The sequence below is a fragment of the Typopeltis vanoorti genome, chromosome 22 (genome assembly GCF_054136105.1).
Source record: "Typopeltis vanoorti isolate ZY-2024b chromosome 22, IOZ_Tvanoo_1.0, whole genome shotgun sequence".
Lineage (NCBI taxonomy): Eukaryota > Metazoa > Arthropoda > Arachnida > Uropygi > Thelyphonidae > Typopeltis > Typopeltis vanoorti.
The window spans coordinates 22,962,228-22,986,627 of NC_143570.1; the positions used below are offsets into that span (position 1 = coordinate 22,962,228).

At 36.1% G+C, this 24,400-nt stretch overlaps 1 protein-coding gene across 2 annotated transcripts in view; it reads left to right on the forward strand.

The window, feature by feature from the left end:
• LOC150094209 (leucine-rich repeat serine/threonine-protein kinase 1-like) overlaps window positions 1-24,400 on the forward strand; it is an 803,235-nt gene that overhangs the window by 768,512 nt on the left and 10,323 nt on the right. For both annotated transcript variants that reach the window (XM_090412317.1, XM_090412318.1), the window contains exon 33: window positions 15,842-15,961. In XM_090412317.1, coding sequence (XP_090268443.1) covers window positions 15,842-15,961 — 120 coding nt within the window. The remainder of the gene's footprint in view (window positions 1-15,841; window positions 15,962-24,400) is intronic.

Here is a 24,400-nt window from a genome sequence, read left to right on the forward strand (position 1 = left end):
AATTTTACCTTCGTATCATAGGCATCTTCAGTAAAGGGTTATAGAAAGGAAATCAATAATAGGCAATTCTAAAAAAGAGCCACCTTAGTAGCTAATATAAAATGATTAAAATGGTCAGTGATTTCTTAACTAAAAAAAAAATGTATATACACTATCTGATCAAAAGTATCCAGACACCTACTCGAAACTGTATTCAGACTTTCCCTGTGACACACTTTCCAGTAGTGGACATTAATATGGAGTGGATCCACCCTTTGCTCCTATGACAGCTCTAACTCTGCCAGGGAGACTTTCTACCAGGTGTTGGAACTCTCTGGAGGAATGGCAGCCTATTCTTCCTGAAGAGCTGTAGCCAGAGCAGTTCATGATGTGGGTCGTTGGGGTCTAGAGCGAAGTCAGTGGTCTAATTCTGGTACACAACAACTGGGCAACAGTGAACTAGACGATTCACAATGGGGGATAGCCAAGTGGGCAACAGAAACTTAAAAAAAATTTTTTTAAGTTTTTTTCATCCAAAGACACAAATAAAAGATTCATAATAATAATTGTGCTTAGTAATTTGTTTCATTTGACAGATAATCAAGAGTTTAAAATTTATTTAAATTAATTTGGATGTTACATCAAACATTAGTTTGCTTTGTGTTACTTATAAATATGTCAAGTGTTAAAAAAACAGTAGTCCCAAAAAATTAATATATATACGATTAAGATTATAAATTTTGAATACATCCCTTTTATTTACTTACAGTTGTTCTTTGCACATTATAACTGTAACATTGACATAAACATTGGAAATGATGCAATAAAAAACAACTAGTCTCGATTGTTTAATAAAATTCAAAATATCTTGTGAATGCTTATTGAACTAAATAATGACACAAATGATAAATTCCCAAAGAAGAGATCTCACACTATGAAGCTTAGAAATACTTCTAACTCATTTTTGAAAATGATTCACTCTTATACATACTTATTTTAGATTCACGAAAATAAGTTCGAAAATTCTTCGAAAACCAGTTCTTGGAAAGCGAATTCTTTGAAAACAAATTTTTTGAAAGCAAACAGTAAAATATTTATTAACTGACTGACTAATTTTTTGCATGGGAAATGTCAATATAACTTCTATACAATTTTGTAATTCTACACAATAAAAATTAACTTAATTATAAGTGAGATTTTTCAAATTTCATGTTCCGGGTAGTAGATCAATAGAAAAGAATGGTGATTTTAATAAAGAAAATGATAAAATGTTTTTATTTGCATTCCATATTTGATCTATTATTTTGTCACTCAGATGTCCGTCACCCACTTGGCTATTGCCCAGTTGACCGTGTCTGTCTAATTCATCCCAAAAGTGTTCTATGGGGTTAAGGTCAGGGCTCTGGGCCAGCCAGTCCATTTCTGGAATGTTATTGTCCATAAACCATTCCCTCACAGACCTTGCTTTATGGCATAAATACAGACACAATAATCATCACCATATTGATCTGACACCATAGACAGTATGCAACGGGTCAAAATGTTCTTATACCCTTCCACATTTAGATTTCCGTGTAGTGTTACAAGAGGGCCAAGTCAAGTCCATGAAAAAACACCCCACACTGTAACACCACCTCCTCCAAATTTCACTGTTGGCACTACACACACACACACACTTGCAGGAATTGTTCTCCAAGCATTCACCACACCCAGAACCTCCCATCGGACTGCCACATGGTAAAGCGTGATTCATCATGCTTTACTATGTGGCAGGTGCTTAGCATTCACAGGAAAAATGTTTGGTTTATGGGCAGTTGCTCAACTACCATTCCTCTTAACTCTCGACGCACAGTCATGGTGCTGGCTGGACAGTTAGTAGCACTGCAGAACTCCTAGGTGATTGTTTCACTCGATGGTTGGTGATTTCCATGAATCACCTTCTTCAACGCTCGACGGTCCTTGTCTGTCATTAAACACAGCCTACCCTACCGTGGTTTTGTTGTGGTTGTGCCTTCATGTTTCCACTTCACGATCACATCACCAACTGTTGACTTGGGCAACTTGAGGAGGGTTGAAATGTCTCTGACAGATTTCTTACTGATGTGGCAACCAATAACTAGTCTATGTTCGAAGTCACTGAGCTTCCTTGACCTACCCATTCTGCTCGTACTTCTTATCACTGAACAACACACAGCTCCATGCCTCCTTTTATACCGGTAAGTGAGGTCACAGTGACATCTAGACGTCAGTTTACGAATTACAGAGGGGGTGTCCAGATACTTTTGATCAGATAGTGTGTGTGTATATATATATATATATATATATATATATATATATATATATATATAGTTATGGAAGATTAACAGATTTAAAAAGTGCTATCTCACACAAAGGGAATAGATGTAGACATCGAATCTGTTTAAGTTAGGACAAAGTTTCAGGTTTCTTTATAAAGGTTTCTATGAGGAAATGACTTTTATGCAGGATTTTCATCTTATTCCAATAAAATCTATGTTTAGTGCAGATAGCATGCTCCAACTGTTCAGGCTCTTGATATTTAATATAAGACTTGTGTTATTTAATGTGAGTTATATAATGTGAGTTATTTCTTCTGCATTGGAAGAGGCAGAGATACATTAGATTAAACACATTAGATGAAAAGGTGGATGTTTTAATTCTTTCTGTAAAAGTTTGTCTGAAGAACATAAAGAATGGTCATGATGTACTAATGTCTTAATAGTTCCAACCTTTTGGCTAGGATGGTGATGAGATTCAACATGAATATAATGGCCTGTATGAGTCTTCATCTGAAACACTGAAAATTGTAAACTTTCATCTAGTTGATGAAGAATTAGAAGATCTAAACAGACCAATTGTTGTTTATTTCTTTTTCTAAGGCAAATTGGATCCTGGATAAAGAAATTGCTGTAACTCAGAGGAAGAGCAATTCCAAAAATCACAAAAATGTCATCTACATATTTGCACCAATGAGTGGGTCTAGGAGAAATGCTGTCAAAAATACATTTAGAATTGGATTTTCAAAACTTCCCATTGAGTCTAGCACCATTAATATTTACATTTCTTCATGGTCTGGGACTAGGAAGTGTTGAAGAAATGCTCGTGAACCATCATTTGAAGTTGTTTGGACATATAATAAGAATAAATTTAGAAAGAATACCAGGAGGAATGTATGAAATGATATTTGAGGGGAAGAGACCAAGGAAGTGACCAAAATGGTAGAAAGACCAGATATGAGAAGATCTAGAGAAAAAAAAAAAGAAAAAGAAACCTGAACTGAAATGGCATCCACAAAGTATGAATCTGGGAGGATAGAAAGAAATGGAGAGGCTTGATCTGTCAGCCTTGACAGCTTCTGTTAGAACAGTTGTAGATAAAGGAGAGATATACTACATGTATAGTACGCCCACAGATTCGAGATCCTTCGACACTTCTGCACATGTCAACAGGAGGAGAATCCATTCTGATAATAGGGTAATCAATCCGTATTGTGGGATGAGTTGTTTATTATTACACGTCAGAAAATTAACTTCTCTTTTATGATCATTATAGTTTTTAAAGTGGTAACTATTTTGCTTGTATAACAGTTGGAAAATTTTACCTATAAAGCCCGTGATTTTGCATGTTGGTGATCAATTCGTACATCCTTCATTTTTTTCTCCCCTTCAGCATGAATCGACTATTCTTGGTAAGACGCCAAGCAGAGATCTACAAACTGTGGGTGAACTAGATCTATATAAATATAGATATAGTTTGCCCACAGTATAAGTTAGTTATCTTACTATACAAGAGAGTGAAGCAGAAGACTTCAAGAACTATTTACTCATCACTTTAATATTGCCAATATACAAAGTGGTTACAAAAGTCTTGGCTCATATGCATTGTGCAGCTCTACATTTTGCACAAAAGAACAGGCAGGCTTTAGAGGTGGCTTCAGCGCAATGGAATAAAGATCTGAAGATATTTAATCCATTTGTTCTTCACAGGTGACATAGTTATAATTACCCATATCTGTGGACTCTAACTTGCTAGCAAAACAGCTGGCTTAAAGATAAACCTAAAGAAGATCTGAGTTATGTTCAATAACTATGAGCAGCTAGAAACAATAAAAATAAATGATGATGAACGTGAACAAGTTAATCACTACATGCATTCAGAACAACAGATATCAGCAGATCATAATATCATGCATGAAGTCAAAAGGTGGACATTGTTTGACTGGAAAGCATTTGGAACTGAAAACAGGAAAACTAAAGCAATTTGGGCAGATGCAGATCTAGTCAGTAAAAACTAGTTGGTAACACAATTTTTGAATTACGAAAACAAAGATGCCATACATGAAAATCACTAGAAGTTGAATGTTACTAGGTTGACTACATACTACTCAAGAATTGGCACAGAAACCAATAAAAGTCATGTTACATTATTTCAGCTACCCAGGAGCTCAAATAATGAGTGGCCATTCACTTATTATTATAAAATGTGAAATACTGTGGAAGCAGTGAATTACAAATAAGATAGTTAATTTAACAGAAGAGCAAAATAAACAAGGAAAAAGTGTACTAGAGAATGTAAGGAACAATATCAAAGACTAAGAATAATATTTGGGAAGATTGCAAAAAAAAAAAGCAGAGGAAAACTGGATAAAAGAAATATGTCAATAAGTTGAACATAAATTAAACACAAGAAAAGGAATATCAAGTAATTACTTCATATACCCATGATCCCAAAACAAAAAGGTAAATTACAAGTTACTATGAGAAAAGAAAAAATGCCTACTATAACAGAGATAGCAGAGAGAGAGAGAGATGGAAGGAATATCTTGAAGACTTATAATGGAGAAAATGTGATTAGTGAAATTATCAAATCTTAATATGAAGTTGAAAAAAGAAGTCTTGTGCCAGAGTAACTGGATGAAGAAATTAAAAGAACAATTATTGAAGTACCTAACTGGAAAACTGCAGGAACAGATGACATATCCACTCAGTTTTAAAAAATCTGGAAGTTGCAATACAAGAAGCTTTATTTAAAGTTATTATTTATTTATCAATATATCTTTATAGATGGTAATAATACAAGAAACTAGGATGCAACAGACAGTAAAAATTAGCAAATGCTAAGTTTGCCTAAGTATGCTTCAAAGAGTGTACTAAATATAGTGAAACATAGAAAAAAATCAAACACTGAATGCTGTTTAGATGATGACTATTTGAATTCCAGAATGGAAAGGGAATAATATAGACCAAAGAAGAGAGGTAAATAAATCTACATATATTGCTTTTATAGGTTTGAAAAATACTTGTTCCACTGCCCATTCGATAATGTACAATGGAACAAGTTTTTTCAAATAATGAAGGAAATTGAAATCAATGAGAGATAGAAGACTAATTAAAAAATTGAAAAAACCAGAAAGTAAAGATATTAATACAAAAAAAATGAAGCGACTGCAAAAGTAAAGAAAGGTGTAAGACAACATTGTTGTTCATTGCCTCTTGAGTAGATGCTGTTGCCTCTATTTCCCCCTCCTTGTTTTGGGGGGGATTTTCCCTAGTACTGTTAACTGATTGTTTACAGGCAGAAAGTCCTTAACTGACATATATATGCTTCTACCAATGGCTGGATGGTACCACCAAGCCTTTTCACTGCAGTTCTATGCAGACTGTTGTTTACTTTATGCAGTATGCTTTGATCGTTTTTGCAGAACATAGTGCACTGGCTGGTGATATGCCTAGCACTGTCACAATTAAAACATTTTGCTTTTTCACAATTTGAGGTGAAGCTGTTAGTTGGCAACACATTTCCAATTTAAATCCTTGAAGCTCCCTCTTTGTATCTCTTTAATCATACCATATTTAGAGAATGCTTTTACAATGATGTTGTGTAAAAACTCCAGTGGAAAACATTTATTCAGGCCCTTCCTTATCAAAAGGAAGGGCCTGAATAATTGGTTCTTAAAATGGAAACCCTCTAATAGCTCATTTTTAGTTTCGGTAGTGCTAGTTAGTTGGTTCTCTTCAGAGATGAGGCAATTCAATTTGGTTAAATTTCCAATTCCAAAAACTCATGAGTGACCTAAAAGGTCACTCTCTCAAATAGCTCCAAAACTGGATCTTTTATGAATCTCTGCTCAATTTGAGTCATTTATTCAGGCCCTGTCTTCTGAGATAATCCTTCCTTCACTCAGCAAGATGGCAGACAAACCGCTAGATTGCATGGTCTACTGTTCTTTTCAGAAAGCAGGCAGCCTGTTTAAGTGTTGGGTCGCCTCCAAAAACTTGGGCATTCCCTCATATCACCCAACAGTGACAATCCAAAGGATCATTTAACTCAGTGAAAGGCTCACGCTACCACCAAGCAGAATCTCTCATATTCCAGGGAAAAGCATTCACCAAAATACCCACCCAATGGACCCCAGATGTTCTCTCAAAGCAGAAAGCTTAAGAGAGCAAAAACTCCCATTCAATGCTAAAGAAATCCATTGTCAGAGAAATGTAATTTTTATAAGTGATCTTTCAGTTGGTGTGTAAATGTAATTAATAAAGAAAGAGCTATATGGCTTCATTTTGGTGATGTAAATTATATAGAAATAGTGGATATTAAAGATCCAACGTTATTTCAAAGCTGGATGTATCCTTTCCTTTAGTGTTACACAGTGACCTGCATTTATTTTAGAGTCAATTATGGACTCTACAACTGTGTTAGAAATAATTATTTTAATTTTCCAACATTTCGACCTTCATATTAAGATCATCATCTGGAGTATACACATATATGTACAGAGAAGAGACAAGCTATATTGCATTTCATACAGTATGCTAAAGAGACGATGATTTGATCATTGTCTCTTTAGCATCCAATGTCAGCGGTTATTCTACTGCCCTGATCTCTAGTGAAAATAAAATAAACAATTCCTATCAGAAAAAAGGAACATAAATGGCACATTAAATATAATAACTATGGTAAAGCTGGTCTTTCTGATCATGCCCTGAACACTTTACATAGAGTTGACTGGAAAAGGACCTGTTGTTTACATCGTACTAAAACATGGTATGAACGTAAATTTAAAGAGACCTGTGAAATTCTTATCAAACCACCCTAATCTTAACAATAGTGATGATCTAAAAATCCCAAGAATATGGAAGGCCCATATTCTACCCACTTAACCCTTCTCCCTAAGAGTTAATTATAAATAGGACCATAGGTAATCCAGGATCTTAAATCTAATATAACAATTGTCATGTTAAATTAGGACATCATTTTTACTGTAATAAAACTATCTATATGAAAGAATTTTTCTCTGATGTTGCCTTAAATAGAATATAGCTTTGATGTAGTTATTTTATTTCATTTATTTATTTTAATTTAATTTTATTTTATTTTCACTAGAGGTCAGGCCAGTAGAATAACTGTTGATCAAATCATTGTCTCTTTAGCATACTGTGTGAAATGTAATATAGCTTGTCTCTGTATATATATATGTGTATACTCCAGATGATGACCTTAATATGAAGGTCAAAACATCGGGAAATTAAAATAATTATTTCTAACATGGTTGTAGAGTCCATAATTTGTCAAAAATGAAAGCTGGATGTTTGTAGAAACTATGAAAGTTTCTTAATTGAGAGCTTATGAAAATACAATCCTTGACATCAGAGTTGCCTTAGCTCGCACCTACTTAAAAAAACAGAACTGCTACCGGTGAAACCTTATCAAATACACTAATACAATATGGTGAAAAAAAAAAAAAAAAAACAGTACTGAATAACTACAATATATATTATGGAATAAAGATATTAACAAAGAAATATATGTTTACACCTAACAATATGTACATCCACAACTATCGTTGGAATCTTGGTCAAATAAAGCATTAACAACAGTAGATTATGTGCTCAAAATGGGCACCTTGTTGTTCAACATGTCATAGCACATTTGTCATATTCATATTCCAGGGAAATAAATTCATGCAAAGGTTCTCTGTCATCTTACAGAATAAGGATTGGGACATCTGCTGGACATATGTAATTTTATTCCTTAGTTCATCCAGATTTGAAGGCAGGTCATGGCGGAATACCCATTCCTTCAACATACTCCAAATGAAGGCATCAAGCAACGTGAAAAGTATGGGAATTCTGTGAACTTAGAAATGAGAATCTCAGGGAAGTGTTCTGATAAATATGCTGTACTTCTATGTGATGTGTGACCAATTGCTCCATCTTTTTGGAATACCCTGTGCACAAAATGGAATGTTTTTTGCATAGCACATCCTATGCCAATCCTGGGTGAAAGGAACCAATACATTCTTGATGTAGCATTCATTATTCAAGGTCACGGTTACACCACCTCTTCAATGAAGTAGGGCCCAATTATGCATGCCAAGAACTGCACCATGTGGTGACCTTCTCGCTGTAAAGAGGTTTCTCTTGGACAAATGTAGGTCTCAAGAAATTTGTTGGTTCATCTGTTTACATGACCTCTTAGATGGAAATGCACTTTGCTCGAGAACCAGACATTATGGAGGAAGGATGGATCTTCATAAACACTGGCCAGCACATGTGTACAGTATTCCTACCATGCAGCATAATCCATTGCTGTTAAACACTGACACACCTGAATGACATATGAAAAGGCACCCAGCTTCTTAAGGATTCTCTGTAGTTACTGCCTCAGTGTCCCAAGTTTTATCGCAGTTCGGCATTGAATGTGTTTCGGAGGCTATAACACTTGCTCCAGCACATGCCCACGATTCTCATTTGTGTTAACAGTTTGCAATTGCCACGAATGCCCTTTGCATTGTAGAAGAACACTCCTGGTACATTGGAACCTCTTGATTAATGCAATGATTACACTATTGCTTGATCAAGTTTATAGAAATGATGAAAAAACTGCTTACAAACATGTCATAGGCTTGGACTATTTGCTCTATCAACTCCATGTGAATGAAAATAATGCTCAACAATAAACATCTTTTCTTCCAACATCAACGCCGTTGCTACAGCTAAATGTAATAGCATAGACTCTGCACGTGCTCTTCTATTAATGTGCATGCAGTCGAACAGCATACCTCATACTGGGTGTATACAGATGCTTGGGCAGCAGTCGTGTTCTTTTAAGTAGTGCAAGCTAAGTCAACTCTGGCGAGAATATAATCCTCAAACTGAGGATTATATTCTCCTAAGCTCTCAGGTTCAAATTTACAAATCTTTCAAACATTCAGCTTTGAAATAATGCTGAATCTTTAATATCCACTATTTCTATGTATTTTACATCCCCAAAATTAAGCCACATGGCTCTTTCTTTATTAAATAGTCCTTCATGTATGATTAGGTGTATCTGTCTGTGCAGTTCAGAGTCCTCTTTAGATGAGTTTAGGTTGTAGCAGGATCATTTAAAGAGGACTGCATATTCTCTACTGCATGGCAACGAACCCATTGCCTGTATTACAGTTATTATCTCCACTACTGGAACTTACTACTCCGATTAAAATTTAATAAAATTTAAAATCTCTTTAGTCATTAGCAATACTCACCCTGAATTCACTGTACATGTGCATCACATTATATTCCTGTTCGAACATTCTCTTCTGTTAGCTAGATCTAATGCTAATTTCAGTCCTATTTCATATCTAATACCAAAAATTCATGACCTTTATTTCTAAGGCTTCTGGTATTGGTAAATATGCATGATAACCAGCCATCAGGCTGATGCATATTCAGGTAACTCTTAAAATCTGTTGTTGTTTTTTCTTGCCTAATAAAACCAGTTCATTCTAGGGTTTGCATCCCATCTAGGACGTGAAGAACTTTTGTTAAGGGCTTTTCAACTCAAGGTGGCAGTGTTTTTCCTCCCAGAATCTCGGATTTTTCATCCCATGAAACAGGCCAGCAGAATAGGTGATATTTACGGACAAAATACACTGGCCTCATAGCCTTAGTTGCTTTGGCCAAAAATCCAAACTATATAAACTTCACCCCCACCCACCAACCAACCACAACAAATAATCTCTTATACTGCATGAGTCCAAGACTCATGTAGCACCTTATCGTATCTAGTTTTTCTTCCTGCCTATATTTACTCTTTCACTGAATGACAATTTCTCCAAACATCTAATACCAAATGCCTCTAAGTGTAATGTTCCCTGTAAATACAAATGCTTTCTACCATCACAAACACTCTATACATCAACAATACTGATCATATCTCGTGTACAATATCTGCAGGAATCATTCCAAACACAGCTTTCCATCTCAGCTCAGTTGTGTCAAAACAACAGGCTCACAGCTTTCACAACTTATTTTTTCACTTATTTTTCATGTCTTTTCATATCATACTTATCTCCTTTCAAGTTGTTTATTCCAACTAATACAATCATATCCTTCACTTGTTCTATTTGCTTGTATAGAGCCTTAGTCATGATATGAATCTTTATTGCCAGAAAACATGCAGCACTTTTGTTATTGTTATGCTTTTGTTATTTGCTCATCTAGCAAACCGCTAATCATAAAATCACTATCCATCTCTTAGGATTTGCTAGATAAGAGAATAACAAAAACATATTTTCTGGTAATAACAATTCAGTTTTTTATCTTTTATTCATCATCATCATTTATTTATAATTTTACAATTATAAATAGGGAAACCAATCAGAACAAATAAGTAATCTGTACACTAAGATAGGACTTGGAGGTTGTTATGACGTGAAGGAAAACCAGGCTTCTCTGTCATATGCAAACTGACGGATCTCTGATGCAGAGAGTTGGGGGGAAACAGGGAGAATATTGCTGATGTATTTCCAATATGGAGTTCGGGGTCTGCCTCTTTTTCTTTTTCCATCTGTAGGGGTAGAGGACCAGAGCATCAAAGGGTACAGAGGGTGGGTGTTTAAGTTGGTGGCCAAGCCATTTTATTTTGTTTCTTTGAACAGTGCTGACTAGAGGATCTTGCTGGGTTTCATCTAATATAGCAGAGTTGGGAATGTGGTCTTCCCAGGAGTAATCCAGGATATTTCTTAGACAAGTAGTTCCAAAGCTATTTGTAATACTGGTTGCTGCTTTTGTTGAGATGTTCCAGGTCTGGGAGCTGTACAGAAAGATTGACCGGCTGATGCATTTGTAAAGACGAATATGCATCTCCTTTGAGATGAGGCTCGACTTCCATACTTTATTAAGACTTCTGTGCTTTCTGTTTTCTTGTTTTAATGTCTGTTAAGGAATCTGAGATATGTGATCCAAGGTATACAAAGTCCTCTACTTCTTCAAGGTGATCATTTTGATTTATATAGATATAGATGTGCCTATCTATTTGATGTTTTAATATCTTTGTATTTTGGGAGTTTATTTTTAGAAATAAACTCCCAAACTGCAGAAATATTATTCCAAATATTTCTGCAGTTCCTAAGGCTGTTGAAGTGCTTTTGGCATCTGTAATGTTGGAGTCAATGAGGACTATATCATCTGCAAAGCTCAGGTCTTCAAGTTACATCTGTATATATGATTCTTTGATAAGGATTCCAGATTTAACTTGCATTAATTTAAAAATATAGTCAATCACTATGATGAAGAGATATGGGGCTAGAGTATCTCCCTGTAGGACTCCTGTGGTGATGGGAAAACTGTCTGTTTTGTCTCCATTAACTAGTACTGTGGCTTGATATCCCTGGTAGGGTGCCTTGATTGCCCTGATAAGTTTAGGTGGAATGCCAAAAAGTTTGAGCGTTTCCCATAGTCATTCCCTGTCAACAAAATCAAATGCTTTAGTAAAGTCAAAAGCAATGGTAGATTCTTGTTCTTTGAACCTTCTATTAGTCTTCTGATGCAGTGAATGTGTTCTAGAGTACCATGTTTTTGAGGAATCCAGCATAGTTTGTACGAAGTAATGGAGTTATATGTGGTTCAATTCTATTTAATATCATTCATTGTAGAATTTTAGTGGAGTAGAGAGGGGTGTGATTCCTCTGTAGTTTTCAGGTTTGTTCAGGTTACCCTTTTTTGGAATTGGTATTATTAGACCCTCTTTCCTCTGTTCAGGAACTTTCCCAGAGGAAAGTGCAAAGTTATATATGTGTAGAAGTTGTTCTTTGATATCTGTAGAGCAGTGCTTTAAAGCCTCAACTGTGATGCCATCTTTTATTACCTATCTTTTTTATATTTTCTTTCACGCATTCTTTTTTTTTATGAAGTACTAATCAAAGCTGTGAGGTTTCTGTCGTCATCATATTGCAGTCTTCTGTTTTTTTCCTATACTACTTCCATGTTATTCCTCATATTTGGTTACTTTGTTCAATCACATTTTTGTGCCTATTATCTGTAATGTTCACCACTTTGCTTTTGTTTTTTGATATGACCATACTTCCTATGCCCTCTATCTCACCACAAACCATTCATCCTTGGTACATCTCACAAAATCACTTATTGAATCTCACTAAAGACATTTTGGGTGGGCATTCTTCTGATATGCATTGGTACCATGTCACATTATGATCAAACAGTACTATAAATATTTACTAAATATTTAAAATATAAACTGGCCTAAATTGAACTAACTTGAATTCTGACACAATCAGAAAACACTATCAGCTAGTATTTAACAAAATAATCTTATCTTTTCAAAGCATTCTATTTATGATCTGCTTCTAGTAGCCTGAGAAATAGTATTCCTTATGCTGAAAATAAACTTTAAACTTCCAGGATTGTATCTACTTCTAGAATAGTGTTTCAGAAGCTGAAAACATAGCAAGTGAGATGAACATATTTCATCCCACATGCTGATACATGACAACAATGCCTTATCAAACATGCTTTACTAGCTCTGTTGTGCATAATTTCAGTACTTATGCAGTAGCAGATTTTTACTTGATCAGAAAGTAAATTATACTTGAAAGAAATTATATGCTTATTTTCATCCTCTACCTAAGCATGAGCAAACAAAAGTTTGTGCTTGAAGTATATTCTTGACTTTACTACTTGTATATAGAAGCAGTTCACTTCACATAGTTGCACCATTGATTTAGCTCTCGCTGTGTCCACTGGCTAACTTCCACTGATGTGACACCAATAAAGTGTGACACTAGCCTAGGTCAGTGGTTCCCAAACTTTTTCAGTTCAAGGTACCCTTAGTGTATCAGGATTTTTCTACAGTGCCCAAAGTCAGAACATAGGCCTGCCTAACAGTTGCAGTGCTCAGTTGGTGTGGCTAGGTTGGTTAAGTTAAAAAAATAAATGAAACACATATTTCAAATTCACAAACAATTTATGTAAAAAATATTAAACAAGTACATATTTTGAACAATCAAATCATTGAATAAATAAATTGTAATTAAGGGAATGGATGAGCCTGTTGTTCACTGCACATCTTCTCAAATCTTTGAATCAAACTGGGCACAACTACCCTCATTTCCTGTTCCACATTGATTTTTGCACGTAGCAATGTCATTTCAGTGAAAAATTGGAATATTTTGTGGTGCCCCTAGGGCACTGCAGCACACAGTTCAGGAACCACTGGCCTAAGTAATAATGCTTCCAGCACAATGAATTCTAGCAATGATGTGGAGGACACTGACACAGTTGTAGAAATAAGAAGATTCTGGTTCCATTGTATAAAGCCTTGATTAGGCCACATATGAACTACTGTGCACAGATTTGTCAAATAATAATAATAATTTAGTCACCTGTTTTCAAAAGGATGAAGAGATATTGGAAAGGATCTAGAGGCAATTGACTAAGGTAATTTCCAGTCTCTGGAATGTTAAGTATGAAGAAATGTTGAGACGATGCAAATTACAGTCTAGTGGATAGGAGAAAGAGGAACAATATGACACAGACATATAAGTTGGTAAGGGGGATTTTGGATATAGGATTAATGTTGAAGTAGTTTTTCATAAAATGGTGGGAAAGAAGTCATCCCTGGAAGCTCTTATAGAGCTTCCAGGGATGACTTAATAATGAGAGTGAGAAGCAGGATTTTTGCTTGGAGAGTTGTGAATAATTGTAATACATTGCTTAAGAGTGTGGTGTCTGCAAGGAATTTGAATGTATTGAAGGTACTGTATGATGAGGTGTGTGTATGGCAAAAAAATCTCCTGCGATGAGTCTTTGACTCTATGAGGGGTCTGGATAATAATCATAATAATAAGTCAGCTGTTTCTATATATAAGTAGTGTTGTCATGAGATACTTCATGCATAAACTTTTGTTTGCTGATGCTTGAGTAAAGGATAAAAACAAGAATATAAATTCTTGTCAAGTATAAATTACTTAATGAACTGTGTTTGTAAGTAAATCTTTGGTTAAAAAAAATTTACCTTTATTATAATTTGATAGAAAAATAAATACTTAAACACTACACTCCTGTCCAAAAAGAAACTGAACTTTTCGAAAATAGAAGAAACTAGTGACACCACCTGTTGTACCTTTTTGTTGTCAAAAGCGGCAACCTTTATTAGTGTTGTGTCAACTGTTTATGACATTTGTTTCATTAGAAACCGAGTTATAGTGCCAAGAGTGGCAGTGTGTTTTGACGAACAGTTGGAAAATGAGTTTCAAAGAGAGAGCTGCAACTGATTTTTGTGTTAAACTTGGTAAAAGTTTTATCGAAATGCATCAAATGCTTCAAAAAGCATATGGTGATGAATGCTTATCCCGTACTCAAGTTTACGAGTGGTTTAAGCGATTTCAAAGTGGTTGTGAGACACCTGAGGATGACGAAAAGCCAGGCCATCCAAAAACTGGACTGAGCGAAGTTAACATTCAAAAAATGCATGATTTCATCAAAGAAAACCCGAAATCGTCCATGAGATTGATTGATTAAAGATGAATTGGGGATTCCAAAATCAACTGTGCACAACATTTTAACCAAGCGTTTGGGCCTTCATAAATTGAATTCGCGATTTTTTCCCTAAGAAGGTGACCGACAACCAAAAAAATATATTGAATTGAACACAGCAAGGACCTCATTAAAACCTCGTAAGGACTCAAACATCCTTGAAATGATCGTTCCTGGCAACGAAACATGGTGTTTTGAGTATGAGCCCGAAACAAAGCACCAGAGTGCTGAGTGGAGACCACTAGAAGAGGGGCATCCGAAAAAAAGTCGCTTGGAGAAGTCAAAAGTAAAGACAATGCTGATTTGTTTCCACGATTCCAAGGATCCACAAAGAATTCATTCCCCCTGTCCAAACGGTCATTGGAGAGTTTTATCTCAAAGTTTTGAAGCAATTGATAGTGAGAATTTGTCGCGTACGGCCTGAATATCGTGCACATCTCATCATTCAAACATTGTAGGACAGTTTTTGAGCAAAAACCAAGTTTGTGTGTTGGATCACTTGCTGTATTCACCTGATTTAGTACCCTGTGACTTCTTTCTCTTCCCCTGACTTCATTTGCCAATGAAAGGAAAGCGATATAACACCATTGAAAACGTTCAAGCAGCAGTAACCACGTCCCTCAACAGTATCCCAAAAACCGATATAAAAAACTTGTTTAACAAATTAATTGACAAAAGCTCTATCAAAGCTGAGGGAGAGTATATTGATTGAAATAAATGATTTGAATAATTATAATTGGCCTGTGTTTTATTTTCTATCAAAAGTTCAGTTTCTTTTTGGACAGAGGATGTATATTATAACAAATTAAAGTTGTTTGAGATTTTTCACCCAGGAAACTCTGTACTCAATATATGTTTTAATGTATTAAAAAATGTATTGTATTGTACGTGGAGTTATTTGATCAGAAAATTCAGCTAGTATCAAATAAAGTAACTAGCTTTTTTTTTTAGTAATAAGTATATTATTTTTTTCATTGAAAAAAAAAAGGTAAAATATTACTAATTAACAAACTTAATATGCTTAGGATGTGTAATTTATCTATGGGATGCTGTAGAACACTTGAATCTTAATAAACTGGACTGTTCAAAGTTGGTACCTTGTTCTGAGACAATGCGATCCATTAATATTGAAGACCAGTTTGGTTGTAAGTTATTATTTTTATTTTACATAATGAACAAACCTCTTAGTACTAAGAAATAACAAAATAAATAATGATTAATATATTTTCATTTAGCTTTAAAGTTCCTCGAAAATATTTTGTGGAGTTTTTGAAATAATTATTGAATTGTGTTTCATTTTGTATGTTAAAAAAAAAAAAATTGAAAAAAAAATGCTTGCATTGTATTTCTTATGGAATTAAGATTTAATATTCTCAGACCTCCATGAAATCAAAAGGCTAATCTTGGCAGGGGGGTAGGGGGATCATGCCTACAAACTCAATATCATCAATCCACTTTAAAACTCAGTACTCTTTACATACCACATGTAAACACGTAATTGAAAAAACAGCATGTAATTGAAAATACTAGTGGTGTGAGAATGCTTGACCTGGTAATTGCATCTCAAAATTTGACTGTAATGAATATGACCATGTTGCCACCTATTGGTGAGAGTGATCATAAGGTCTTGACCTGGGAGGTGGCTAAAGGTGTGCAATTTGTGATTAAGACAGGGTATATGTGGAATTACCGTGCTGGCAAGTATGACAAGCTTAGGAGATTGCTTGGATCAGTGCCATGGCATGTACAACTGCAAGGGCTGGACGTCGATAGAGCATGGGAAGTGGTCAAAGAGCATTTACAGGAGGTTATGGCTGATTGTATACTTAAGGTCCAAATAGTGAAACAAGTAGGGGTTAAATGGATGAATAACACCATTAAGCTTGAGCTGCAAAAAAAGAAACAACTATGGAGGGAATTTAAAGAAAGGGGTGACCTGCAGGCCAGAAGGGTAACGAGCATGGTAAAAACAGCAAAAGCCGATTATGAAAGGAAACTAGCTATGCAAGCAAAAGAGAATCCCAAACAGTTCTTTCAATATGCTGCAAGCAAGAAAAAAACTGTACATGGCAAAATGATTTTAAGGAATGACGATGGTAAAGAGTTCACTGAACCAGTTGATATAGTGAAGTTACTGAGTGCACACTTTGCAAAAGTATATCATCCAGGTGGTGACGTTGAAAAAATGAAGGAACCATTAGTTTATACGGGAATTGTGATGAATGAAGTGGAGGTGAATAGCTATTACAGAACCTTAATGTGAATACATCTGTGGGATTGGATGGTATACCGGCACGGGTCTTGCATGAAGCGGCTAAGGAATTATCAGTGCCCTTGACCATGTTGTTTAATCTGAGTCTCGGGTCTGGCTTAGTCCCGAAGGCGTGGAAAGAGGGGAAAATAGTTTCACTGCATAAAGGAGGATCCAAGACTACTGTTGCAAATTACCGACCGATCAGCATATCAAGAGTCGTTGTCAAGGTCTTGGAGAAAGTAGTCAAGGGAAAAATACAGGAATAGATTGATGAAAATGAGATACTGTACAGAGGACAGTATGGCTTTGTGAAGGGTAGATCATGCCTCAGTAACTTGCTCAAGTTTTATAACAAGGTGACGGCTGAACTGGATAAGGGAAATGGGTTTACAGTGATACTGCTGGACCTGGCAAAGGCGTTTGACAGGATACCACAAGGAATTCTAATCCATAAACTACAACATATGGGAATGGATATAGGGTTGGTGAGATGGATAGCTGGGTGGTTGATGGAGAGATATCAAAGAGTAGTTTATTCAGGAGTAGAGTCCAAAAGACGGCCTGTGACTAGTGGTGTGCCACAGGGTTCTGTTCTTGGACCACTGCTGTTTAATCTGTTCATTAACGATATAGGGAACGGTCTAAGTGGGACAGTTCATTTGTTCGCTGATGATGCAAAGTTGGGTAGGGCGATAGTGAATGCAGAAGATGTCAAAGTCTTGCAAGATGACTTAGATCGATTGGAGTTCTGGACTAAGGAGAATGGATGTCAATTTAATGTGACAGAATGTAAGGTTATGCATTTCGGAGTGAAAAGATTAGCAGCAGTATACCACATTGGTGGAACTGTACTCCAAGAGATTGATGAGGCCAGGGACTTGGGAGTGATGGTGGATAGGGAGATGAAGTTTAGGGGGCACATTGCGAAAGTAGCTAAATCAGCTCATCAACTCACTTGGTTGTTGAAAAATACCTTGACGAGCAGAGACAGGCAAGTTATTGTACCTATGTACCGAGCCCTGATAAGACCTCATCTCGACTACTGTGCCCAGATTTGGTCACCTCGGTTCCTTCTTGATGGGGAGGAGGTGGAGAGGATCCAGAGGCGAGTGACTAAGATAATAGCAGGTCTATGGAATGAACCATATGCGAACAGGTTGAAGATTTGTGGGTTGCAGAAACTAGTGGACAGGCAGAAAAGGGGAGATATGATTGAGACATTCAAATTGCTAAAAGGATTCTATAGGATTAATTCAGAGGATATTTTTGAGATCAGGACTGGTGGTGGGAGAACTAGGGGACACCCATGGAAGCTGGGCAAGAGCGTGGTTAGCAGGGGTGTTAGAGCTGGGTTCTTTACTTTTAGAGTGGTAAATGAGTGGAATAAGCTGCCAGAGTCTGTTGTGGGTGCTATGACAGTGAGTGAGTTCAAGGCAAGGTATGATAGATACTGTGAGAATGTTGAATGGTTGTGTGAACATGATGTTTAGGGCCTCCCTCGATGAGTCTAAGGACTCCCTGGAGTAGCCCGTAGTAATAATAATAATAATAATAATAATAATAATAAACATGCATAGGTCTGTGCGGTTAGCCTAGTGGCTGTGCGCTTTGCAACCGTATGCCTGGGGAAGGAGCATCCTAGGTTCGATTCCTGTCTGAGACATAAGGAGCTGTCTAGGATCTTCCTCAGCCATAGCCAAGTTAGCCGCTCTTGAGCGTGGACAGTAGGGTTTTTTCCCAGTTTATCCTGGGGTTTCTCATCCCACAAAGCACACATACCAGCCTTGAGAACTCAACACTACAGACATAGGATACACCAGGGCATAGGGCTGACCACCTTATCCTGTGAACGGTTTGAGGTCTGATGATTAATAAACTCTCGACACTGCAAGGTAAAAGAGGGGAAAAGGAAGATGAAATGTAAACATACCTATTTCAGAAATAAAAGCCCAAATTTCTTTAAAAAAAAAAAAATCTTGTCATTACTAAAGCAATTTAAAGGCAACCATATCATAGTCATCATTGTCATATTCCTGACATGTACCCTCAAGTGGGTGTACAGGATCTTATGAGAGTACACGAAAAACCTACATTGCGATATCCTCCTGTGATGAGTCTTTGGACTCCTTGGAGATGTCACGAATAATAATAATAATAATAATTACTAACTTCCTTTCGACAATTTTCTTCCAAATCAATCTGTTATTTGTCAAGACTCCAACATTATCATATCTTATATGTCTGTCTTCTAAGGCAATTTTTATTGCATCAATCCACCCATATCTTGGTCTTCTTCTGGGTCTTTTTTCTGCCAACCAAAACAATTGTTCTGCTAATCTTTCCTCTCCCATTCCGTTTAAGTGATCATACCACCTGAGATTAGCTCTGCTAACACATTCCTGGATGCTAACAATAACAAGTTCTTTCCTAATATTCTCATTTTTAATAAGATATTGCCATTGATGCCATCTGTTCATGCCCCTAATATCTGTGGTCTCTAATCATTGGTCAAATGTTTTATTTCTAACCTAGCTCTCAGATCCATAAGTTAAAATTGGTTTGAACACTGTCTTGTATAGCTAATTTAGTGTTCCGACTAATATCATAAATTTATTCAGTTAATTTCCTACCATTCCAGCTTTGTTGATTCTGTTGTCTATTTCCATATTTAATCTACCATCATCACTACAAATTATGCCTAAGTAGCTGAAATGTTTTACTTGTTCTATAGGTTCCTATTAATGATGCAGTTGATATTTTCAATGTTTCTACCTATTTTCACTGTCTTTGTCTTGTTATTGCTGATTTTCATACCAAATTTTTTATGACAGTTATTCAATTTAGTCAGGGAATCTTGCAGACTTGTACTGGATTTATTTAAAAGTATAACATCATCTGCATAAAGTCAAGTTTTGAGATTAACAACTCCAATTTTGATATTAGGTCTACTACCATTTTTCCTTCATAATGTGATCTGTGTAGATAATAACAGAAGGAATAATGTACATCCTTGTCTGACACCAGATCAAACCATCTTCCTATACTTCAATTCTAACTGCTGACTTACAACTCAACTCAAGACTAAGTATTGCTTGATATAATGTCTCATCGACACCATACAACTGTAGCGTTTTGAATAGCTTCTTTCTTGGCACCTTGTCATATGCCTTTTGCAGACTTAAACTTAATACAGATCTTTGTTAAATTCTACAATTTCTCAGCTATTTGTTGTAAAGTAAAAATCTGATCCTGACAGCCTCTATTTGGCCTGAATCTAGCTTGTTCTTCACCAAGCTTCCCTTCCACAATCCTTTTCAACCATTTTTCAAGTATACTTGCATAAATCTTACCAGGAACAGTCAGTAGGGAATACCTTTGTAACTCTCACATTCAGTTTTATTTCATTTTTGTATATGGGTACTATGAGAGCTCTACTCTAGTCATCTGGAATTCGTCTCTCTGTCCAGGCCTTCTGAACTATGCAGTGCAGCCATGGCAAGACTTTTATACCTCCATAGTTGAGCATTTCGGGCTGAATATCATCTACCCCGATGCTTTTCTGCATTTCAGGCTTTTGATAGTTTTTCTACTTCAAGTATGGATATATGTTCCTGATTACATGCTTATTGAGTATTTTTCACCCCTGTGCTGTCATTGCTTGTTTAGCAATTTTTTCTGAGTAATTACTCCACACATCGAGGATATCTTTTCTCCAGTTAATGTATGGAGTAATTACTTCAAAAAATTGCTAAATATCATAGTCATAGATTCTAATATGTACGTTCAAAAAATGAGGGTCAATAACACTAAGATTTTTGAATTATAGACTAATCTGTGTATCTAGGATTGTGGTTACGGTGTTGGAGAGGTAAATAAGGACCAAAATTCAGAATTGGATAAACAATAGAAGCATTCTCTTTAATTATGCTATTAATGGATATTCATTATCATTTAATGGATAGCATGAGTTTGCTAAAGGAAGATTGTGTTTAGGTCTTTATTTATAACAATGACAAATGCATTGGATACAGGAGACGGATTCAAAGTGGTATATTTAGATTTTGCAATGGACTTGGATAGATTGCCACATCATAAGCTAGTAATTAAATTGGAATTGATGGGGTTGAATAGTATATTTATGAAAGGGATTGGAGATTAGCTATCTGATAGGTATCAGCAAGTTGTATGGGTAAGCAATATCTGAAAAAAGGAAAGTCATTAGTGGTGTGCCCCAGGGGTTTGTTTGGGGGAAGTTGCTGTTTAAGATTGTATATTACCGTATTTGCCGGCGTATAATACTCACTTTTTTCCCTTTGAAAATAGTCGGAAAAACAGGGTGCGTCTTATACACCATACTCAGTTTTTTTTTTTATTACTTTCATTTCTGGAAATTTCCTGTTCCGAGTTACGCGATTTCTCTTGCTTTTGCGGTGTGTGAGAGCATTCCAGTTATGTAGAGTTCAGTGGATGCGCATGCGCTGTCATCGACGATCATAGCTGTATTCCTGTTCGTTTAAACTTTCCAATTGTTGTCGCAGCTGTTGTGAACGGTGATAAATTTTCTCTAAATTTCTTGGCAAATTATGGTGAAAATCGTCAACATTGCTACAGTATTGCATACAAGCTACGTGTGATTGCGTATGCTAAAGAACATGGAAAGAGGGCTGCAGAGAGGCATTTTAGGCTATCCCCAACTGAGAAAATGATAAGAACTTGGCAGAATTCAGGAAGAGAACCTAAAAATGTTTTTTTCTTAAAAAAATGTGTACAAAAAAAGGGAATGCGTCTTATACGCCGGCAAATACGGTAATTACTGGGAGAGATTTGAATGGTGACATGTAATTGTTTGCATAAGACTCAAAGTTGAAAAGAACTGAAAAGTAAAGCAGATGTTGTGGTTTTGCAAGAAAAATTGAATAAACTGGATGACTAGGCAAGAGAGTGAGGTACCAGTTTAATGTTGCAAAGTGTAAGGTTTTAAAATTCAGGAAGCAAAGATGGAAAGTGGGGTATACACTTGGTGGGAATATCTTAGCAATAAGCATAAAAGATAGGAAATCTGATGGTGATATGATAAGAACCTAAAATTAGGAAATGCATTGCTAAAATTGTGAAGATAGTGCTGTGGATTATAGGAATGATGGAGAGAGCACTGACATGTAGAAATGAGGAGGTCATGGTTCCATTATATCAAATATTGATTAGGCTGCATATAAATCATTGATCGATCACCTGGTTTTCAAAACGATGAAGAGATATTGGATAGGATTCAGAGACAACCCAAGAAAGAGAAAATGTGGTTTTCAGAGTCTAGTGGATAAGAGGAAGTTTTTTTTTTATATTTTATTTATTTGACCTACCCATGAAAGGTTTTTATAAACCTACACTGCATTATTACCATGGAGCACTAAGATTTTTTCTTCTACTTTCTTGCTTACTGGATGTCTGAAGTGGCTTGCAAAAGTTTTATGTTGGATCTCTAGAGCAGGATTTCCAGACTGTGTAAAATATATATAAAAATAATAAAAATACAAGAAAAAAGATTAGTGTTCCCATGATAATAATTCATCAGCAGTGAAATTCATCTCCCACCTAAAGTTAATCATAAACATCCATGCCCATAACTAGCTTCAGACCAGCAGCCTGTTGATCAGAAATGTGCGAACTATTCGATGAACCATAATATGATGAGACATATATGAGGGTCATCTGAAAAGTTATCGGCCTTGGCCATAGATGTATAGGATATATTTTGCATGAAGAATTGCAAATGAAAAAGCTTTGCGCAAGATGGCTGCCGCACTTGCTCACAGCAGATCAAAAATGCACTCGCATGAAAATCTCTGAACAGTGCTTGGAGCATTTTAACAAGAATAAAACTGATTTTGTGCATTGATTTATTAGTATAGATGAGACTTGGATTTACCATTACACACCACAATCCAAACAGCAGTCAAAACCAAAACCAGCCGAGTAGTTAGCGTATCTGCTCTCCAGCCAAAAGGCTGAGGGTTCGAATCCCACCATGGGCATGGATGTCTGTGAAAAATACTAGTGGTGGTAGATGGCGTTGGTGTAGATGATGAATGTAGTTGTAATTGGTGGATTAAGTGGTGGAGACAGAGAGTTGGGGAATAGGTGCCTTCCCTCGATGAGTCATTGGACTCCCTGGAGGTGCTATATAATAATAATAAAACAGTAGACAGAAGCCGTTGTTCAGCACCAAAGAAGAGAAAGTCAGTTCCATCAGCAGGAAAGGTCATGGCATCAGTGTTTTGTGGTGCTAAATTTTGTTTATTAATTATCTTGAAAAGGGTAAAACAATAACCTGGGAATATTATTCTGGTCTTTTAACCAGACTAGATGAAAAAATTTGCAACAAAAGACCCAGTTTGCAGAAGAAAAAAAATCATCTTTCATCAGGACAATGCACCTGCCCACAAAGGTGTTTTGGCAATGGTAAAATTAAGGGATCTGCACTATGAATTGTTGAAATATCCTCCCTATTCCCCAGATTTGGCTCCCTCTGACTTCCATCTCTTCCTCACTGGTCAGCGTTTTTCTTCGAATCAAGAGGCTGTGGAGGGGTATTTTGCAGATCTTACTGAGAACCACTACAGGGATGGGATAATGGTGCTGGAGCATTGCTGGAATAAATGTATTAGTCTCAAGGGAGATTATGTTGAAAAATAAAAATTTTGAAATTAAAAATTTGTTTTTTCTTATTGTTTGGCCAAGAACGTTTCAGACCACCCTCATATATATATGTGTGTGTATAAAGGGTGGGTGGGGGGGGGGGGGGTCATCACAACTAGTCACGTGGTTATTCAGCTTGATATCTTCGGAATTGTTTGTTATTCAGTAATATATGATGACAATAATCATCAATTTCCTGATATCTATGACAAAGGGGTGCTGAGGTTAGTATGACAGCACTACATGATTAAATTTACATTATTATTAATCTCTTATCAATAATATTCCTCTGAATCAATCTGTTACTTGTGAGCACTCCAATATTGTCATATTTAATATTCTGTGCTTCTAAGGGCACTTGTGACCAAAACAATCCACCTAGACCTTGGTCTTCCTCTGGGTCGTTTTGCTGCCAACCTGGCAGAGAACACTTGTTTCGCTAACCTTTCTTCACCCATTCTATTTAAGTGGCCATACCACCTTAGATTAGCTCTGCTCACACATTTTTGAATGCTAATAATGTCAAGTTCCTTTCTAATATCTTCATTTTTAATACGATTCTGCCATTGATGCCATCAGTTCACTCCTCTAATTTTTCTCAGAACTCATATATATCTGTAGTATCTAATATTTG